At 33.4% G+C, this 19,822-nt stretch overlaps 1 protein-coding gene across 1 annotated transcript; it reads left to right on the top strand.

The window, feature by feature from the left end:
• Nucleotides 7,639-16,410, top strand: LOC109844749 (ABC transporter G family member 36-like). The gene is made up of 23 exons (XM_020413860.1): nucleotides 7,639-8,016; nucleotides 8,106-8,226; nucleotides 8,308-8,396; nucleotides 8,483-8,567; nucleotides 8,652-8,811; nucleotides 8,909-8,985; nucleotides 9,083-9,136; nucleotides 9,288-9,378; nucleotides 9,950-10,251; nucleotides 10,622-11,199; nucleotides 11,535-11,695; nucleotides 11,787-11,890; nucleotides 11,984-12,140; nucleotides 12,230-12,355; nucleotides 12,477-12,577; nucleotides 12,662-12,994; nucleotides 13,294-13,584; nucleotides 13,872-13,955; nucleotides 14,043-14,176; nucleotides 14,258-14,485; nucleotides 14,788-14,959; nucleotides 15,047-15,301; nucleotides 15,831-16,410. The coding sequence occupies exons 1-23, from the start codon at nucleotides 7,709-7,711 to the stop codon at nucleotides 16,086-16,088; spliced, it is 4,269 nt and encodes a 1,422-aa protein (XP_020269449.1). The 5' UTR covers nucleotides 7,639-7,708; the 3' UTR covers nucleotides 16,089-16,410.

The following is a 19,822-nucleotide window of genomic DNA, read 5'->3' as shown; positions in this document are numbered from 1 at the left end:
GCAACAACACTATACTTGTGTATTCGTGAATAAACGTGTATAAAAGTACGACTAGAATCCCTTGAACGCATCTCAAAACAGTGTAAAAACAAATTGGAAACTATCTGAAATCTACCCGTAAGTCGACTTATGGAAAGTCGACTTCCAGATTGTCGTTTCGATGTTTTCTGTGGTGTATCTCAAACAAAACTCATTCTAACCAACATGAGCCATAGGAAACATGTTATAAACATCCAAAACTAATTAACAGAGGTCATATCAGATGGTTTAACACTTGTATTAAAAGAGATTAGGGTTAACTACATGATTATCCAAGATTTTCAATATTGACATGAAAAATTACATAATTATCAAAGCATGATTAATTATTTTGACATAGGACATAAGCATAAAATTTATTTAAACATGATTAGACTAATTAGGAAACACTAGCCTAAGGTTTAAGCATGATTAATTAACATAAAAAAGACAACTAAACATCAAACTAGGGTTTGCACATGAATTAAGCATGTATAAAAGATTAAAAATGAAATTAAATGAAACCCTAATGATCATGATTATGATTCTATCATAAACAACAAGGAAAAGTAATAGATCTAGCATGTATTTAAGTTTCAACATCAAGAATCTAACTTTTAACATCATAAGTTAAGATTTAAACATGAAAACATTTATTAAACATCATATTAACAACTACAACTAGTTATTTAACTATGGGGATGAGTTTGGACGAAGTTAATCTTGCCTCAAGTTGCTATTGATCCTTCCAACATGCGTGCAAGACCTCTTCCTTTGCTACAAACACAGATCTCGCCTTCCTCTCGGCAAATCCTTCACCAAACTCTTTCAAAAACTCAAAAACTAGAACCAGGGTTTTAGAGGAGGGGTGACTGCTGTATTCTCACGAAAAATACAGCAAAATAGGGTTTAAATGAGTTTATATAAGTCTAGGATCGAAACAAAACGGATATAACCTGAAACCTAAAAGAAATATGGAAATCAGCCAATAAGTCGACTTATGTATCTGATAAGTCAACTTATGGTAAGTCGACTTACGGTTTTGATAAGTCGACTTATCATAAGTCGACTCATAAGTGGACTTAGCAGAGATTTACTGTTTTTCTTCTGATTTCGTGTATATTTCGTGCATGTTTCTCTCCTCCACTCACATATATACACTGAATTTATCTCAAATTAATTTCTAACATACTTAAACATCAAAATATGTTATTTATCACCATATAATACATTTATTATTATTTATCACATAATATTCAAATTCACGGGGTTTTATATTCTTCCCCCCTTAAAAGAATTTTGTCACTGAAATTCCGTAAGCGTATCTTAGGAATTAATAATATGAGAAAAGCACTAAGAGGGGATAATCCAGACAAGGAAACCCTCCCGTACACTTCTCGTACCATTAATCCTCAGATATGAGACATATCAGTATCTATATTTAACAATCTAGAATGCTAATATTCTTAACCCCTAACTAAACAGAACTAGTATGTCAGACGAAAAATCCAAACAAGGAACCCCTCATATATATACCATGTATTCCGAATAATTCGGAGCTAAGTGTCAATATCCTTCATTCTAGCATTAAATGTAAATTTAATCATATGGATAATATACCAAATCAAATAAATCAATCCACCTGCTCTAACAGATGTGGGTAGTCGCGATGCATAACATCTCCGCGCTCCCGAGAATCCTCCTCGATATCTATACTTAATAGTCTAGAATGTAAATACTCTCACTTAACCCCTAACTAAACGGAACAAGTACGTCGGGCGAAAAATCCAAACAAGGAACCCCCATATATATACCATGTGTTCTGAATAATTAGGAACTAAGTGCTAATATCAGATTTTATAATCTCTATTAATAAAGGTACATGTTTTATTATTGAAATTCTCATTAAAGACAACTAAACATAATATTCATCTTAAGATTATCTTAGGGGGACAAACATATTGTTGCAAATTATATCAATAATATGTATCAATTCAAAAATACAACTGGCTAAAGAATTATCGCAATGGTAAGTAGAATAGACATACTTTCATATAACCTAATAACGAAATAGTATTATATTGTAATCTAATATGCAGGTTTCATTTAGAAGAAGCTACAAAAAAGAAAGAATCTCCATCAATGCTCTTTATAAATGCCAAAGAACTTCAAATTAGTGACATTATGCAAACATCACAAAATTCGATATAGGTACAATTTTAGAAACTTATATTTATTAACACAGGTAAACCTAACTAAATTTTGCCATTATACAGACATGCTATTGTACATTTAGGCAAAGATAACTACCACTATTTGATGCAGCAGAAACTTTTATTGGATACACAGCAGAAGTATTCATTGCAGAGAAAGAAGAGCTAATTTCTAACTCTATTCAAGTAATAAATTAGAAAATCAAAAAAATTATATATATGAAATTAACCTTTGTTCTCATTAAAATAAAAAAGTAATCAGAGTCCATATTTCAAGAAATTTGTGTCGAATATTGAAAAGACCGCAGTTAGATGAGAAGACAAAAAGATGAACAAGGAGAAGGAAATATAATAACACAAGAAATCCAACTCTAGCCTGACATCACAATCGCCACAGATGATGAAAGACGCTACACTAGAATTGCCCAAGAAGAAGATAAAGGTGGAGAAAGATCGATAACGGTTCAATTAAAATATGAAACAAAAAAAATAAATGATAACATAATATTTTATATTATAACTTAATTTTTTGAGTAGGGGATTTTTATAAGGGATTTTCATGCAAAATTTTTAGTAGTTTTATATGCTTATGTGATTTCTTTATTCATATAAAATTATATTATAGTTACCATTAATCTTTAGTTTTTATCTTTTTATTATTTTAAGTCTATCAAATAATGTAGGTTGAGATCTCATACGTATTATGTTTGCCATACTTCTTTTTTTATGTTTGCTTTTGAAAATTTTTATTATAAAACATGAGCTTATAAAGCCCCAAAATGTTGCGCATTTCTGTTTTCAATGCAATAAGAAAAATATCATTTCTTCATTACTAGAACTATAGTTCATAATAATATTGTTATTCATGCTTGACTCCATATTACAGTTTAGGATTAGTAGAGTTTTGAATATGACATGTAGCATTAACTTAACTTTTTTTTTACTATTCTACTTGAATATACTTTTGTGTCAATTGATTATTTTTCTTAGGGAATCAATTAAGATATACCAATTAAGTATATTGATCCCAGATTAGCATAAAAATCCATTACATTGATTTTTTTATAATGTTTAAATGAAAATTATAGCAAATCTAATAATCCAATTTTACAAATTTAAACTCAAAATGAATTTGACCTATTTATGGTAATGAAATAAATAAAAAACTAAATAATTTTGGTATTTAACCAAATGCATTGTGCGTGCATAAAAACTAATGTGTGTACGCGCTCGCACATAAATGATCATATATGATATGTGAGGCAAGGATGCTTCAATCCTAACGTTATATGCTTGATGATTGTGAGACTTTTTTTATTAGAAAAAACATTTAAGTGTTGGTTGTATTATTAGTTTCTTCATCTTGTGTGTATTATGGCGTTTTATACTATAAACCTCATGTCTTTGAAATCCATATCCTTTTGCTCCCCTAATCGAAAGAACTAAACTTATAAATTTGATTTGAGGTGATAGCTATCATGTGAGTGGTCATAAATATAAACTTAATTATTTGATACTAAATTTGATATGCCACTATCTTCATATTTTCCCCTTTCAATCTATAAAGTCAATTGATTTGTTAATCGACAGGGACATGGTCGTAGAGTTTGGTCTCTTATGGTTATGGGTTTTAAAAACGATATCCCACAGTATTACTAAACTCACGTCGATTGCTTCAACATAGAAGATATCACATTCATACACTTCAAATAGTAAGTTGTTTATTTTTAAGCATGAAAAGGTACTCTCTTCTATTTAAATCTCCCATGATCTCATTACCATTTGAATTCAAGAGAGAGGATTTCTTCATGAAGTGAAGCCATGCGAAAGGCAAAAATGTATCCATGACATTGAAAAAAATTTAATAAGTGCAAGCAATTCTATAGATTATGGGTATTTAATGCTTTACCATCCACTCAAATCAACTTTACAAGTTTAATTTATTAAATATTGAGCCTAATCTTATAAACTAGAAAGATATATCCTTAAGTTTTAATCAGAAAGAAATTTAATTCCTGGGAGCTTTAGCCTAATTTCCTAATAGAAAGAGGGTAAGTTAGCTGCATTCAAGGGGGTATTGGTTGGGACAAGTTGGAGCTAAGTGGGATAATTGTTTCAATGGAACAATTTTATCCCTTTGGGATATTTTGAGTAGTGTAAACCAACTCCAGCAATGGATAATTGGAGGGATAATTGGCTCCAACAATGGATAATTGGAAAGGTAGAATGATGTGGCTTTGTTTGGGAATTATTGAATAAATAGGGTATTATTGAAAGGAAAACAAATCAAATTATGCCATGTGTCTTTAGTCTCCTCAATTATTTGTTGCTGGAAGACAATTCATACGCGGGAGAAAAAGTAAAGGAGATGAGATGCACATGCGACATGTGGTAACTTTTGGTTGGGCAATGCGATTTTCATTTCCACCCTTTTTTTAAATGGTATTTTTTACCAATAAATTGATCAAATAAAAAAAATAAAAATCACCATAATTTTTCTTTTTCCGAGATCTATAAATAGAGTCCAAATTTACTTCATTTGGACACCAAAATTTTTTGCCTATTTTCTTCAAGATTTCTATCTTCCTCCAAAAACTTTGCTATCTTTCAAATATGGACCCTAATCAAAATTTTAATCATCCCCCACCTTTCATGTATCCTAACCAACTTCAAAATTCCAATAACCAACGTCCAGAAAATCTTCAAAACATGTCATCCAATTTCCAGATGCCGTTTATGATGCCATCTAATTTGAAGTTCATGTTCAAGGTAGGTCTGAATCAGATATTCATACTAGATTTGAACTCCGAGATCGAGCCAAACATCTTCAATTGAAGGAGGATCTTGTTGAGCACATTTGGCAAAAGTTTGGAGCAACCACAACTTAATTTTCAACTTTCGGTTTTAATTTTATCAATTTTTAGTGTGTTTTGTGTGTTTTTAATAAATTGTACGGTTAATTTATCATCATCAATAAAATCATGTCTTGTTGTGTTTTTAATATTATAATAATATTTGATAAATATCAAAATTAAATGAATATGAATAATTTATATTTTAATATATATGTGTGATAATATTAATTACTATCATATATGAAAAAACAAAATATTATAAATATATGTGGAGAAATAGAAAAGTGAATTATTTTTTGAATTGTCCCCTGCTGTGGAGTGCATGTGATAATGGGGACAATTGATGATGTAATAGGAGAATAATATGATGTGGCAGGGGATAAAGTGAATTTCAATTATCCCCTGCTGGAGTTGGTCTTAGGATAATGAGACAATTTGAAGTTTTGATTTGACAATTCATGTGGGATAATTGATGATGTGATACCTTATTAAAGTACAATATTTAACTATCAATTAAGTCTAAATTAATTAACCTAATTGGTTTAGTATATTATTTGGTATGTTATTATAATGTAATACATTATTTTACTTTATACTAAACTATAATATATTATATTATAATTACTAATTAATTATAACTATATTTAATGTTATTAATTAATATAATATAATATGTTATAATAATATGATATATTATATAATATACAAATAATATATTTAATATAATATTTTAATAATATAATGTTTAATCAAATATTATATTATTTTGTTTAATTTAATATAATATTTTATTTTATGATAATTACTATAATTTAAATAGAATAATTGATGACATGACTCCTCATTAAAATATAATATTTATAATAACCATAATATACTATTAATAAAATAGTAAATTATAATATAATAAAATATATTATAATATAATTAATATATTATTATATTAAATATATAAACACTATATTATAATACAATATTTTATATCATAAAAATACTACAATAATATTTTTATTCTAACTAATAAAATATATACTAAATAATATAAAGTAATATTATAATTATATAATACTAATATTATAATACATGAAATATTATTAACCAATATGTAATAATGATATATAATAATGTTATATTAGATAATATTATATAATATTTTATTATCTTACATTATAATAGAATTTTATAATATAATATAATTAAGATATATTATATATTATAATACAATTTACATATATTAGATGTTTAATAAATTAGTGCTTCAAAATTATCTTACTTTCCTCATAATTGTCCAAAGTTAAGAATTGAGTAATTTTTGGAAGTCGAGACAAAAAGTTTGTATAGAAATGGGAAAAGTGAGGGTAATTGTCCCAATCATTGTCCCAATTAATAAAACCTTAGGCCCCGTTTGGCAAAAAGTTAATGAAGGGGTTAAAGAGAATGATTAATGTACTTAGCCCATTTGATAATCCGAATGACTAAATTATTAACCCGTTAAATAAGTTTTATTTTAGCCTTTATGATCAGTTTTAGTGTTTGGGAATAACAATGATTTTGACTATTTTCTTTATAATTAGAAGTGTTAACTCTTATTCCATCTAAATAGGAGTATTAGTAAACCCCTCATTTTAACCCCTCTAGAGGGGTTAACTTTTTTTTTTGGTGAATGAAAAATTTTATTCACTACCAAAATGTGAAAGTTTTAGTACACCACAAGTGACTCAGATTAGCAAACTGAGTAACAAACAAAAAGAAAACTATAAACCCCCTTAACAGAGATTACAACTTACACATTCAGGGCTATTGAGAACTATATACAATATCTCCATTTTGATTTCTTTGATCACTGCATCCGCACCTTTGCTTTTCTCTTGGAACAGTCTCATATTCCCTTCTCTCCACAAAATGGAAACTGTAGTGACCATAGCCATTTTCTTAAGCTTTTGAGTTAAACCCGTACCTCTCAAACAGGTAGAGAACCAGTGCACACATTGGTTCCAATTACAGGATTTCCATCTACTTTTGAGCCAATCCAACACACCATTCCATATATGGCATGAAAATAGAGGGGTTAACTTAACCATTTGCCAAACGGTACCTTAAAGTAAAACCCCAATGAATAACAACATAAATTATCCCACTTACCCAAAATTACACCAACCACCTTTTCAAAAAAAAAAAAAAAAATTACACCATCCATTAAACCCAAAATTACACCAACCACCTTTTCAAAAAAAAAAAAAAAAATTACACCATCCATTAACCCCGCGTCAACCTGATTTTGGTGGGAAGAACTTCTTGATTCTGGACCCTATGAACTATGCTAAACACGGTTCACAGATATTTGTACCAGGACTCTTAACAGGCCCACCACTAATGCTGACATGGACAGCTTTCTAGCCCAAATTTTCAAGAACTCCGCGTGTTCAGTATTGCCCACTGAATCCCAACCCCTTAAGGTATAAGTTGTCATGTGCCAGGTATTCCAGTATAATAACAGCTCTGTTTCCATTTGAAACTCTGAACTCTTTATAAATCTGTTTGCTTCTCTAGTCGCGTAAACACGTGGGTTCAGTTTTCTCCCAAAAACGAGAAGCCATTGAACAAGCTTTTTGAGAGATTTCAATGGAGATGGGCGATATCTATCGAGCAAACAATTCATCATTGTGGAATAAAAAGGATGAAATATTCTCAAGATCTTCAAAAGATGAAGATGATGAAGAGGCATTAAAGTGGGCTTCTTTAGAGAGGTTACCAACGTGTGATCGACTGAAGAAAGGATTAATGGTCACCGATGTAGAGGGAGGGATGAAAGAAGTTGAGATCAAGAACCTCGGGTATGAAGAGAGGAAGAAGATGATGGAGAGATTGATTAGAGTTGCAGAGGAGGACAATGAGAAGTTCTTGCAGAAGTTAAGGGAACGAATTGATCGGTAATCATCAAAACTGTGATTTTTTTTTTAATTTGCTGACGTTTGCATTCTTGTGTAATTTTAGTTGTGTTATTATTGTTTATACGCAGAGTTGGAATCGATATTCCTATGATCGAGGTGAGGTATGAGAACTTGAATGTTGAAGCAGAGATTCATGTTGGCAATAGGGGATTGCCCACGGTTCTTAATTCTGTGATCAATGTATTGGAGGTAAGTTGGTACTTGACATTTTGAAAAATTTTCAATTGTGCTTACAACTCTATACTGATACGATTTTATTTTCTTGATCAGGCTTTTGGAAATTACCTTCATATTTTGCCGAGTAGGAAGAAGCCGTTATTGGTGCTTAGTAATATTAGTGGGATTGTCAAGCCTCAAAGGTAATTTCTTGGTGAAAGATAATATTTAGTCACTGTAAATTTTTATTGGCAATGTGAATAATTGGTTCTATTTGCGCAATTTTTAGGATGACCTTGCTTTTAGGTCCTCCGGGTTCAGGAAAAACTACCTTCTTATTGACATTGGCAGGGAAATTGGGGTCAGATTTAAAGGTTAGACATTCATATATAAAACTTTTTAAATCCGTTTGTACATCGATCTCATGGTGATTGAACTAATCATACCTAGATCTACAGGTTTCAGGAAAAGTAACGTACAATGGTCATGGAAGTGATGAGTTTGTACTCCAGAGAACAGCCGCTTATATCGGTCAGCATGATCTTCATATAGGAGAGCTCACAGTACGTGAAACTTTAGCCTTCTCTGCTCGATGCCAGGGAGTTGGTACACGATATGGTAGGCATAACATGTCTCATTTCGGTATATGTTACTTTAAGATAATTTCATATGATTTGAATAGAAATAAACATGTCTTATGGGGAGGGAAATACAGACATGCTTACTGAGCTATTAAGAAGAGAGAAAGCAGCAAATATCAGACCAGACCCTGACATCGATGTATTCATGAAGGTGAGCCTTAGACATTTAAATACCACTGTCAAATGTAAATAACTTCTCTTGCAAACATAAGATACTGATATATTTCTTTCGGTTTTGAATAAATCAGGCAGCTTCGGTGCCAGGACAGCAAATCGATGTAGTCACTGATTACATATTAAAGGTATGCGTTTCAGTTCATTCAAATGAGTGCATATTCAAATTTAGCACTTATTAGATTGAGATTACCTTTTAAAAAGTTAGAACCTAAGGACACCTTTGCTTTTGTTGATTGATTGATTGTTTGATTGATTTAGTTAGTTTGGTAATGACAGATACTAGGGCTTGACATCTGTGCCGATACTATGGTAGGAGATCAGATGAGAAGAGGTATCTCCGGAGGGCAGAAGAAGCGTGTTACAACAGGTAGTATCATATGTTAAAATTATAAATCTTAACCTCTTCATCGTGTCATCAGAATTTCGATGCACTTTGTCATAGGTCCCTTCCCTACCACAACCTTAAATTTCATGGTGCAATTGTAGGGACCTTTGACATTGTACCAGAGTGATCAGGTTCAGTTTTTACCACCTATATATGAATTTAATATGGATTGTAAAAGTTTTGACACCGCCGTGTGAGTCTACTTTGCAACCCATAGGAACAGCTTTCGGCCTGACGGGCTGCGGGGGGTGGTTGGGGGGCAATGCTACGGTATAAAATAATAACCTTCAACCTTCACCATAACTTTTTGGAGTTTTGGTGCAATAACAAGGTCCTTTGACACTTTAGGAACCAAGATTCCAATCCTATTGTGCCTGCACCTAAAGCAGATTTTTCAGGAACAAAAATACTAATGCATAAAATAATCAAGTTTTCTGGCCATGAAAATATTGCTAAAGCCGCATGTAAAAGACTTTAAGATATTGTTCTGCCTGTGCTTCCTTGCTTCCTTTAACTTTCATGTATGCTAATGTTGTCTCTTCACACAATTTAGGTGAGATGCTTGTCGGACCGGCAAGAGCAGTATTCATGGATGAAATATCCACCGGCCTTGACAGCTCAACGACATTTCAGATTGTCAATTCACTCAGGCAATCCATTCACATACTCGGAGGAACAGCAGTTATCTCCCTCCTCCAGCCTGCACCAGAGACATATGACCTCTTTGACGACATTATCCTTCTCTCTGATGGCCTTATTGTATATCAAGGTCCCCGCGAACATGTGCTTGAGTTCTTTGAGTACATGGGGTTCCAATGCCCCGAGAGGAAAGGGGTAGCCGACTTCTTACAAGAAGTAGGCCATTCAAATTCATAACTCATGCAAAATAAAAAAAAAGTTAATTGCACATAGGCGCATTGTAGTACCCTTGTTTTAAACTTACTATCCTTTAGTTTCATTGTTGCGGATAGATGCTCCAGGTTAAAATTTTTTGACTCTGTTACAATCAGATAGATCACTTTCAGGAAGGTTCAAAGTCTGCCAAAATTTCACCAGTCACAATAAATAAATAAATAAAAAGAAATCCTGAAGGCCTATTCGCAACAATGAAACTACAGGAATAGTAAGTTCAAAACAACGATGCTGCAGGGGAACTATATGCAAATAACCCACAAGATAATCCTTCTTCATTTAAATGATACATGAAACCCCTTTATTTTTATAGGTGACTTCAAGGAAAGATCAAGAACAGTATTGGGCACGTAATGAGCCTTATCGGTTTATACCTGTCATAGAGTTTGCAAATGCATTTGAATCATTCCACATTGGCAAGGATATAAAAAACGAGCTCTCGGTCCCATATGATAAGAAAAAGAGCCATCCTGCTGCCTTAAAAACTTCGAGATACGGTGTTAGCATGAAAGAGCTGTTCAAAGCACTTTTTGAGAGAGAACTATTACTAATGAAGAGGAACTCCTTTGTCTACATTTTTAAGGCAACTCAGCTTGCGATCACTGCATTTATCAGAACTGATATGCATCGTGATTCAGTAAGCAATGGGAGGATTTATATGGGCGCGCTCTTCTTTTCGGTAATCAGAATTTTGTTCAATGAGCTCTCAGAGCTACCGATGACTATTTTGAAACTACCAGTTTTCTTCAAGCAAAGAGATCTCCTCTTTTATCCAGCATGGGTGTATTCCATACCGAAATGCATCACCAAGATTCCCATAGCTTTAGTAGAAGTTGCAATGTGGGTGTTCATGACTTACTATGTCATAGGATTTGATCCAAACGTCGAAAGGTAAGAAAAGCTGATAACATCAATCTAGATTTTTGGGTTAATTGTGTGTAGAACCCCTGTATTATCTTCAGATTGAATTAGTACCTCTATAGTTCTACCGTTGCAGATAGACCCCCTGAGTGAATATATTTTGACCCTTTTCAGGGGGTCAATCTGCAACAAGAAATCTTCACTCAGGGGCCTATCTGCAACAATAGAATACTTTCAGGGGATCTATCTGCAACAATAGAACTACAGGGGTAGTAAGTTAAATTTGGCGATTGTGCAGGAGGTCTATTGCAATTAACCCTAGATTGTTTTTGAAAGTAATAATTATATTATGTTCAACTTTTCAGGTTCTTTAGACAGTTTCTGGTCTTCCTACTTATCAATCAAATGGCATCAGGTCTTTTTCGGTTCATTGCTGGATTGACTCGACAAATGATCATCGCAAACACTGTTGGATCTTTTGCACTTCTTATGATTATGGTGCTCGGTGGATTCGTTATAGGAAGAGGTAAGCTACTGAAAACATGAACAAAATAGGTTTCTGTCGTCTATCACAGGTTTAAACAAGCTAAAACACACTTTATTTTTATATTTGACAGATGATGTGAAGAAATGGTGGATATGGGGATACTGGTCATCACCTTTGATGTACGCACAAAATGCAGTATCGGCAAATGAATTCCTTGGCAAAAGCTGGAGCCATGTAAGGAGACGAAATCGATTCAACATTGAGAGACATATTCTTAGTTGTAGAATTAAAGTTATCATACATGTTTCTCATTCTATCATGCTGCAGATTCTTCCAGGATCAATGGAGACATTAGGAGCGAGAGTCTTAGAAGATCATGGAATTTTTCCTGAAGCAAAGTGGTATTGGATTGGTGTGGGTGCATTGCTTGGATATATTTTTCTGTTCAATTCTCTTTTCACTGTGGCTCTCACGTATCTCAGTCGTAAGTGGCGAACCACCTAATTTCATACCTGAAAAATATTTATTTTTGAGGAACAAATAAAATAATAGTGGGGACTAATTTGCATGCAGCCTATGGGAATGCTCAGCAAGCTATGTCAGAAGAGACGTTGAAGGAAAAGAATGCCAATATAACAGGTGAAATATCAGAGCCATCATCGAGAGAAAACAATCCCAATGTTCACTCTTCACTGAGAAGTAAGTCTGCACCCATTATATATATATATATTTTTAAAATTTGGCCTAATCCTACAAGAACAACAAAGAAACCTTTTACATTACAGTTTTCGATTGTAATACTGAAAAGATATCATGTCAGGTTCATCGCCTTCTAATCAGATTAAGAAGGGAATGGTCCTTCCATTTGCACCACTTTCTGTCACATTCGAAGATATCAGATACTCAGTGGACATGCCACAAGTAAGTTATTAACAAACACAGCTGCAAAGGTAAAATGTCATTTTCTTGCTCTAATGATGAATTGAACTTATTGAATGAATTTAGGAAATGAAAGCACAAACTGGAGACCAAGCAAGACTCGAGCTTCTGAAAGGCATTAGCGGGTCATTTAGACCAGGAGTACTCACAGCTCTAATGGGGGTTAGCGGTGCAGGTAAAACTACACTAATGGATGTGTTGGCCGGGAGAAAAACAGGTGGATATATAGAGGGAAACATTTGCATAAATGGATATCCGAAGAAACAAGAAACATTTGCAAGAGTATCAGGATATTGTGAACAAAATGATATCCACTCTCCTCATGTGACAGTGTATGAGTCTCTTGTGTACTCTTCATGGCTTCGGTTGCCTTCTGAAGTTAATTCAGAAACAAGAAAGGTTAGTTATGTCAGAAAACTATGCGTTTGAACTGGTGTTTTCTGACAGAACTAAATGGGGTTTAAGTGAAAAACATCCAAAGTTATTTTCATTGTGGGGGTTTGCTGAAATTTACCCTAAAAATAAACTTCTTTTTCAATTATTGACTTGCGTTAAATGTCATGTTTTCCTTCTCTATAACTATTCCTTGGTGTAGTTTACAAAATGTTATATTTTATCTCTCTAGAGTATTGCCTTCTTACGTTTCTTTAATTCTTTATCTTTTCCTCGACACTGATGAATGTAACTGATGAATGCAGATGTTTATCGAAGAGGTCATGGAGCTCGTAGAGCTGAAACCACTTAGAGAAGCCCTTGTTGGATTGCCTGGAGTTAACGGGTTATCTACTGAGCAACGCAAGAGACTTACTATTGCAGTGGAGCTTGTTGCCAACCCTTCGATAATATTCATGGATGAGCCTACATCAGGACTCGATGCACGAGCTGCTGCCATTGTTATGAGAACTGTGAGAAACACTGTAGACACTGGAAGAACAGTTGTTTGTACTATACATCAGCCTAGTATTAACATATTTGAAGCTTTTGATGAGGTAAAGGAATATTCAAATAAACCCCATGTGCTATCGCCAAAATTGAACTTACTACCCTGTAGTTCTATAGTTGCAGATAGACCCTTGAGTGAAAATCTATTGTTGCAAATAAACTCCCTGAAAAGGGTGGGAAAAAAATTCACTCGGGGGTTTGCAACAATAAAACTAGCGAATGTAAGTTCAAAATAACGAGACTACAGGCAGTCTCTCGCAATTAACCCTATTCAAATTATACACTTTTGGATGCCTGATTGCAATGACTTATCTAATTCCTTTCCTATTGGCAGCTCTTCCTAATGAAGAGAGGAGGAGAGGAGATATATGTGGGTCCTCTAGGACACCATTCTTGTCATTTGATTAAGTATTTTGAGGTGAGCAAGCAAGAAAATTTTCTCATGTACTAAGAAAATCACTTGTATTATAATTGACTAAACATTTTGATTTTGCCATTTCTTTAGGAAATTCAAGGAGTCAGCAAGATAAAAGATGGATATAATCCTGCAACATGGATGTTGGAAGCTACCACATTAGCTCAAGAAAAATTACTTAGTATCAATTTTACTGATGTATACAAGACCTCTTTGTTGTTTCAGTGAGTAAAACGTTCAATCATCGAACTGTTCGTATATGCTTCTACAATTTCTCAAACCATTACTTGAAATTTTTATCACAGGAGGAACAAAGAATTGATTAAAGAACTCAGCTCTCCTGCACCCGGTTCAAGAGATTTATTGCTCCCTACCCAATACTCGCAGTCTTTTTACACACAATGCTTCGCTTGCCTATGGAAACAAAACTTATCATATTGGAGGAATCCTCCATATGTTGCAGTGAGATTTTTCTTCACATTTGTCATAGCTTTGCTATTTGGAACAATATTTTGGGATCTTGGAACCAAAAGGTATGCTATACACTTAGTTTATGTTGTACTAAAACTTCTCAATATCTCCATGGGTTAAGCGTGCATCCACCCCGCTGTGTATCACCCAATTGTTGGTAGACCCCCTGAATGTAATTTTTTGGAATCTTTTACCTTTAGAGAAAGAGAAAATTGTTTTTTGACAAATAGACCTCTGAAAGGTAAAAGAGTCACAAAAATTACTAGTGGGTACAGTGGTACTATTCTCTATTGGGTGATAGTACAGGGGTCTATGCGCGATTATTCCCTAATCCTATATATGCTGATAAAACTTTTCTATTCAGGAATAGGTACCAAGATTTGTTCAATGCAATGGGATCCATGTATGCCTCTGTTCTTTTCATCGGGGTTAAAAATGCATCATCTGTACAACCCGTCGTTTCTGTAGAAAGGACCGTATTTTACAGAGAGAGAGCAGCCGGAATGTATTCAGCTTTTCCATACTCGTTTGCACAAGTAGTTATCTTAACAGATAAAATTTTCTTATTTCTATATAGCTTCTACATTTTTGGCATTTAATACATATTACATTCTTTCTTGCAGATTGCGATCGAGCTTCCATATGTCTTTGTTCAGGCTTTGATGTATGGTGTTATAGTATATGCAATGATTGGATTTGAATGGACAGTTGCCAAATTCTTTTGGTATCTGTTCTTCATGTATTTTACGCTGTTATACTTCACATTTTACGGAATGATGGCAATAGGCTTGACGCCTAACCAGAGCATCTCGTCAATAGTTTCCTCATCGCTTTATTCATTGTGGAATCTATTCTCTGGATTTATTATCCCTCGAACGGTAAGTTTTGACTCCTAAACCTATTATTTATACTCAGACATTTTTCTCAAAAACTTCCCTGATTTTATTCAAGCTAAAAACAATTGTGTGATCTTAGCCTACATTACTTGAAAAAAAGTTTTAATTACTTGAAAAATAACAAAACATTTACTAAAGATAGTAATATTACTTTTTCTTCTTGAGCACGTATAGAAGCGTGTTTGTGCATACATGTGTGCGTGCATGTTGCATCTGTTTTTATGTTGGTGTATGTTCTTGTATGCATATGGAGTATGTTTCTGTATGTACCCATGTTTGATGTATTGTTTGTGGATGCATTCTTTGGTGCATGTGAAACTAATGAAAATCTTTGCATTAATTTGCAATATATAAACTTTAAAATTTAATTGTTGGATAAATTACATGAATTATTTACTTGTATATCCAATTATTTTTTGAGACTGCTTACCCGACGTATGTGTCGGAATATTTCCAACTTCAGTACCCAATGTAATAATTATATTCTGAATATAATCTTTTTCTTTCTTAGATGATTCCTATATGGTGGAGATGGTACTACTGGATCTGCCCTGTTTCATGGACTTTGTATGGACTAGTTGCATCACAGTTTGGAGATGTACAGGAGAAACTTGAAACTGGAGAGGTTGTGTCTGAGTTCCTAACAGACTATTTCGGATTCAAGCATAACTTTTTAGGAGTCGTTGCAGTTGTGGTTGTCGCATTTCCTTTGCTTTTTGCTTCATTGTTTGGATTCTCTATGAAGGTGCTCAACTTTCAAAGAAGATGAACAAGGTATAGAATATAGATATAATCTACATTCAAGCAATCTTCAAGCAAATTCCAGTAACCGTCGAATTTGGTTGTAGAAATTAGATTGAAGCAAGTTACAAAAAATTGTATATGCTTTGATTAATTTTTGAGTTCATGTATGGTAAACGATTCATTTAATTTTGGACGACATATTGCTATCCAATCTTTTTCCATCTGGGCATCAAGATGAAGAATTTTGTAAAGGAGAAAGGACTTAAAAGAGTGTAAAGAGATAGAACTTGAGCATATTGTCAAAAAAAATTAGGAAATTCTAGGGCACCTTAGAGGATTTATGTGGGACAAGAGGAAACTGCTAATAAATATTGATGGTAAAGGAAGAGTAAAAGAGTCATGCCTGCCAATATTGATACTGAAAATTCGTTATCGGTTGCTTGTAGTGCTGTAGCTTCATTTTTTTGCCGTGCTCTGCGACTTTATTGTCAAAACTTTAACTACTTAACGTTAGCTAAAGCAACTAAACGGCAATATTCTCCACTAAGGGGGTGTTTGTTTAGTTGTAAGTGAAAATTGTAAGTATGAAAGTTACTTATTTTTGAGATTTCACTTGTTTGTTTTATTGAAAGTGATAGTGAAAGTGAGATCCAATAAATAGTCCACATCAGGTTTTTTTTGCAAGTTCAACATCCCCTAAAAAAGTGCAGAAGTGAGCCATGAAAGTGAAAAATGGAGACCACATTATATTAAAAGTATTATAATAACTAATATGTCAGATTTGTTTCATCTTCAACATTATATTAAAAATATTATAATAACTAATATATCATATTTGTTTTCATTGAAGATAAATAATTGGGTTATTTACATTTTGTACCTTGGGTGTTCTTTGTGATTCTCTCATCCCCATTTGCTAGCATTAAAAAAAGATTATAATGCTAATAATACCAAGGACTTTTTCGCTAAAATTTTATAAGTGAGATTATACTAGAACTATCCATGATTATTGTTTTGTTTTGGGTACATATGTTTAGAATTTATTCATTTTGTTAAATTACTATTTATGACTACTTGATGACGGTCCTGGATATGGTTCAAATGGTAAATAGAGATGGGAAGCGATTTAAATAAAAACATGGTTTTTTAATATATAAATAAATAAAATAATGTTACCACATTATCCTCACTTTTCTACTTTCAACAATAACTTGTTTTTATAAACAAACAATATATGTCATTTGTATGCTGACTCGGATGTGTTTTCCCACTAAAAAAAGTCACTTTTATACTTTCAACTCACTTGCAAGTTAACAAACACCTCCTAATCTCTCCACTTAAACCCACTAATTTTCCCACTAACTCCGCCGATGACACTGTCTCCCACTAATCTAATGTCACAATCCCAAATTCCAAACCTAGAAGGAATATTGGAGCCGGACTAAACCTGTGAAAAATCCTTCAAAATATGCATTCATTAAAAGACCATCAAAATAAACTCTTCATCGAGCTAAAACTAACAATAAATATTCTCTGTAATCAACTTGAAAATATTCATCAACTTGATAAAAATAAATATTCCTCAACTTGAAATAAAACTTGACCTAAAGGAGAGAATCTCATTATTAAAAAACTCTCAATTTATCAACTAAACATCAAGGACTTTATTTAACCTTCACCTAGAAAACAATAACAATCTCGAATTATATTCTTTGCTCTGTTCAAAGAATTAGACAAATCCTTAATTCCACCTAATCTCGGGTCTCTAAAAAGAATGAAAACAACACAATGAGTTCACAACTCAGTAAGTGGATAAATTCATATATTAGACACTGGTTTTGCAAAACTAAAAATAAATTGACTTGATAAACAAAATACTAAAATAGTAAAAATTATAATGCAACATTTCAAAATATATACATGCAATGGAAATAAGCAAGTCACGTCTCAATGCGGTCAACACTTTGATACTCCAGTTGACTTGGCAAACCCCACTATTATATAGCTCGTGGTCGGGATGGTGAGGCCCAAACTTGGGCTCTTAGTGCTAAAACAAAAACCTCATAGAGGCACATTGAGCTGTGTTGTAATAACTTGCTTATATCCGACATATACCGGTATATTGACCTAAGATGCATATGCTCTAAGAAAATTAAACGAAGACCGTAAAACTAAATACATTATACAAAATTGCCAAGGCCAACCAATAGTGAAATCAATTAACCACATATGCATCTCAACCTACTACTATATGAAAAGACATAACAATTGACAAAGAAAATAATAACAATTGATAAAGAAAATAAGTATAGGCTTATACCAAATAACCACGTGCATTAATCCAATCAACAATTAGTATGAGAGCAACCATACAAAAGAATATATTCCATCAGAAAAAACTTACATATAGTTAATAAAATTTTATATGAAAATACGCAGCGAATAATGTACAAATTCACCACTTACCCCAAACTCGAAGGACAACCGAAATACCACTCACGATGCCTCCTTGGTGCCACTCGAAACCCCTAAAGAATAAGTATAAACAATAATCAATACTATTATATGCCCTCCACTCATAGCCTACCAACTTATAACTATACCTTTATTTTATTTTATTTTCTTCTATCTAAACAATTACGCATCAGAATGCCTTCAACCAAGGAAATTAAATGCATGATTAATATTTATTTTATAATACTGGTTAAATAGGAGTATCATTGTCAGCATCATCTATAAAAAATCTAAAAGTTGAAGTTGAGGTAGCGAGGTCGAATATCTAGGTCTTAGGTTGGTGTATTGCGTACATAATAAATGTAACGCCCCGCCCCGGAATCCCGGAGTCGGTACGCTATTAAATCTGACGAACTGGCCTCACAAACCACCATATGTCTTTTCAACACGTTTTCTCCTCACTCACGTGCTCCCTGGAAACTCCCAGGGGGTACCCATCATTAGAATATCTCCAGTGCAAACATGCTTAACTTTGGAGTTTGGATTCCCGAAAAAAAGATGCATCTTGGTGGTATGAGTATTCCAATCAAATCTATTAATACTAATCACATCATCCTCTCAAGGGTTGGAGTATTACAAACTCTCCCACTTAAACTCGCAACGTCCTCGTTGCGTCAAATCATATCATCCAAGACTGTACCATCCGTGTGAGATTCTAGAGGTGGCTCATATGGCCTCAAGAGGTGTCTCCTATCCTCTCGACGTAACACTTTGCGTTGCATAACACTTAGCTCTCACAATTTCCGGTTGGTTTTGCTCTGATACCATTTGTAACTCTCCGTCTCGCAATCCCGGAGTCGGTACGCTATTAGATCTGATGGACTGGCCTTACAAACCACCACATGTCTTTTCAGCACATTTTGTCCTCACTCACGCGCTCATTAGAAAACTTCCCAGGAGGTCACTCATCCTAGGATTTCTCCAGGTCAAGCATGCTTAACTTTGGAGTTTCTAAGAGTTGGGTTTCTAAAAAGAAGATACATCTTGATGGTATGAGTATTCTAATCAAATCTATCAATACTAATCACATCACTCTCTCAAGGGTTGGAGTATTACAACAAAAGTATTATTATTATTATTAAAAACTAGGTTGGATCATGACTGATCTACACAAAGAGACAAAAAGATCAATTAAGATTGCTCCTCTTATGCATTGTGTAAGCATGTTGGCAATATTAATTAGTGATGCTAAGATGAGGATTAGATAAAAGTGATCCCCGATTTGTTTCTTCCCAGGTACTATCC

This window comes from Asparagus officinalis, chromosome 6, assembly GCF_001876935.1.
Source record: "Asparagus officinalis chromosome 6, Aspof.V1, whole genome shotgun sequence".
Taxonomy (NCBI): Eukaryota; Viridiplantae; Streptophyta; class Magnoliopsida; order Asparagales; family Asparagaceae; genus Asparagus; species Asparagus officinalis.
The sequence above is the reverse complement of the archived record's forward strand: the minus strand, read 5'-3'. Positions and strand labels throughout refer to the sequence as shown.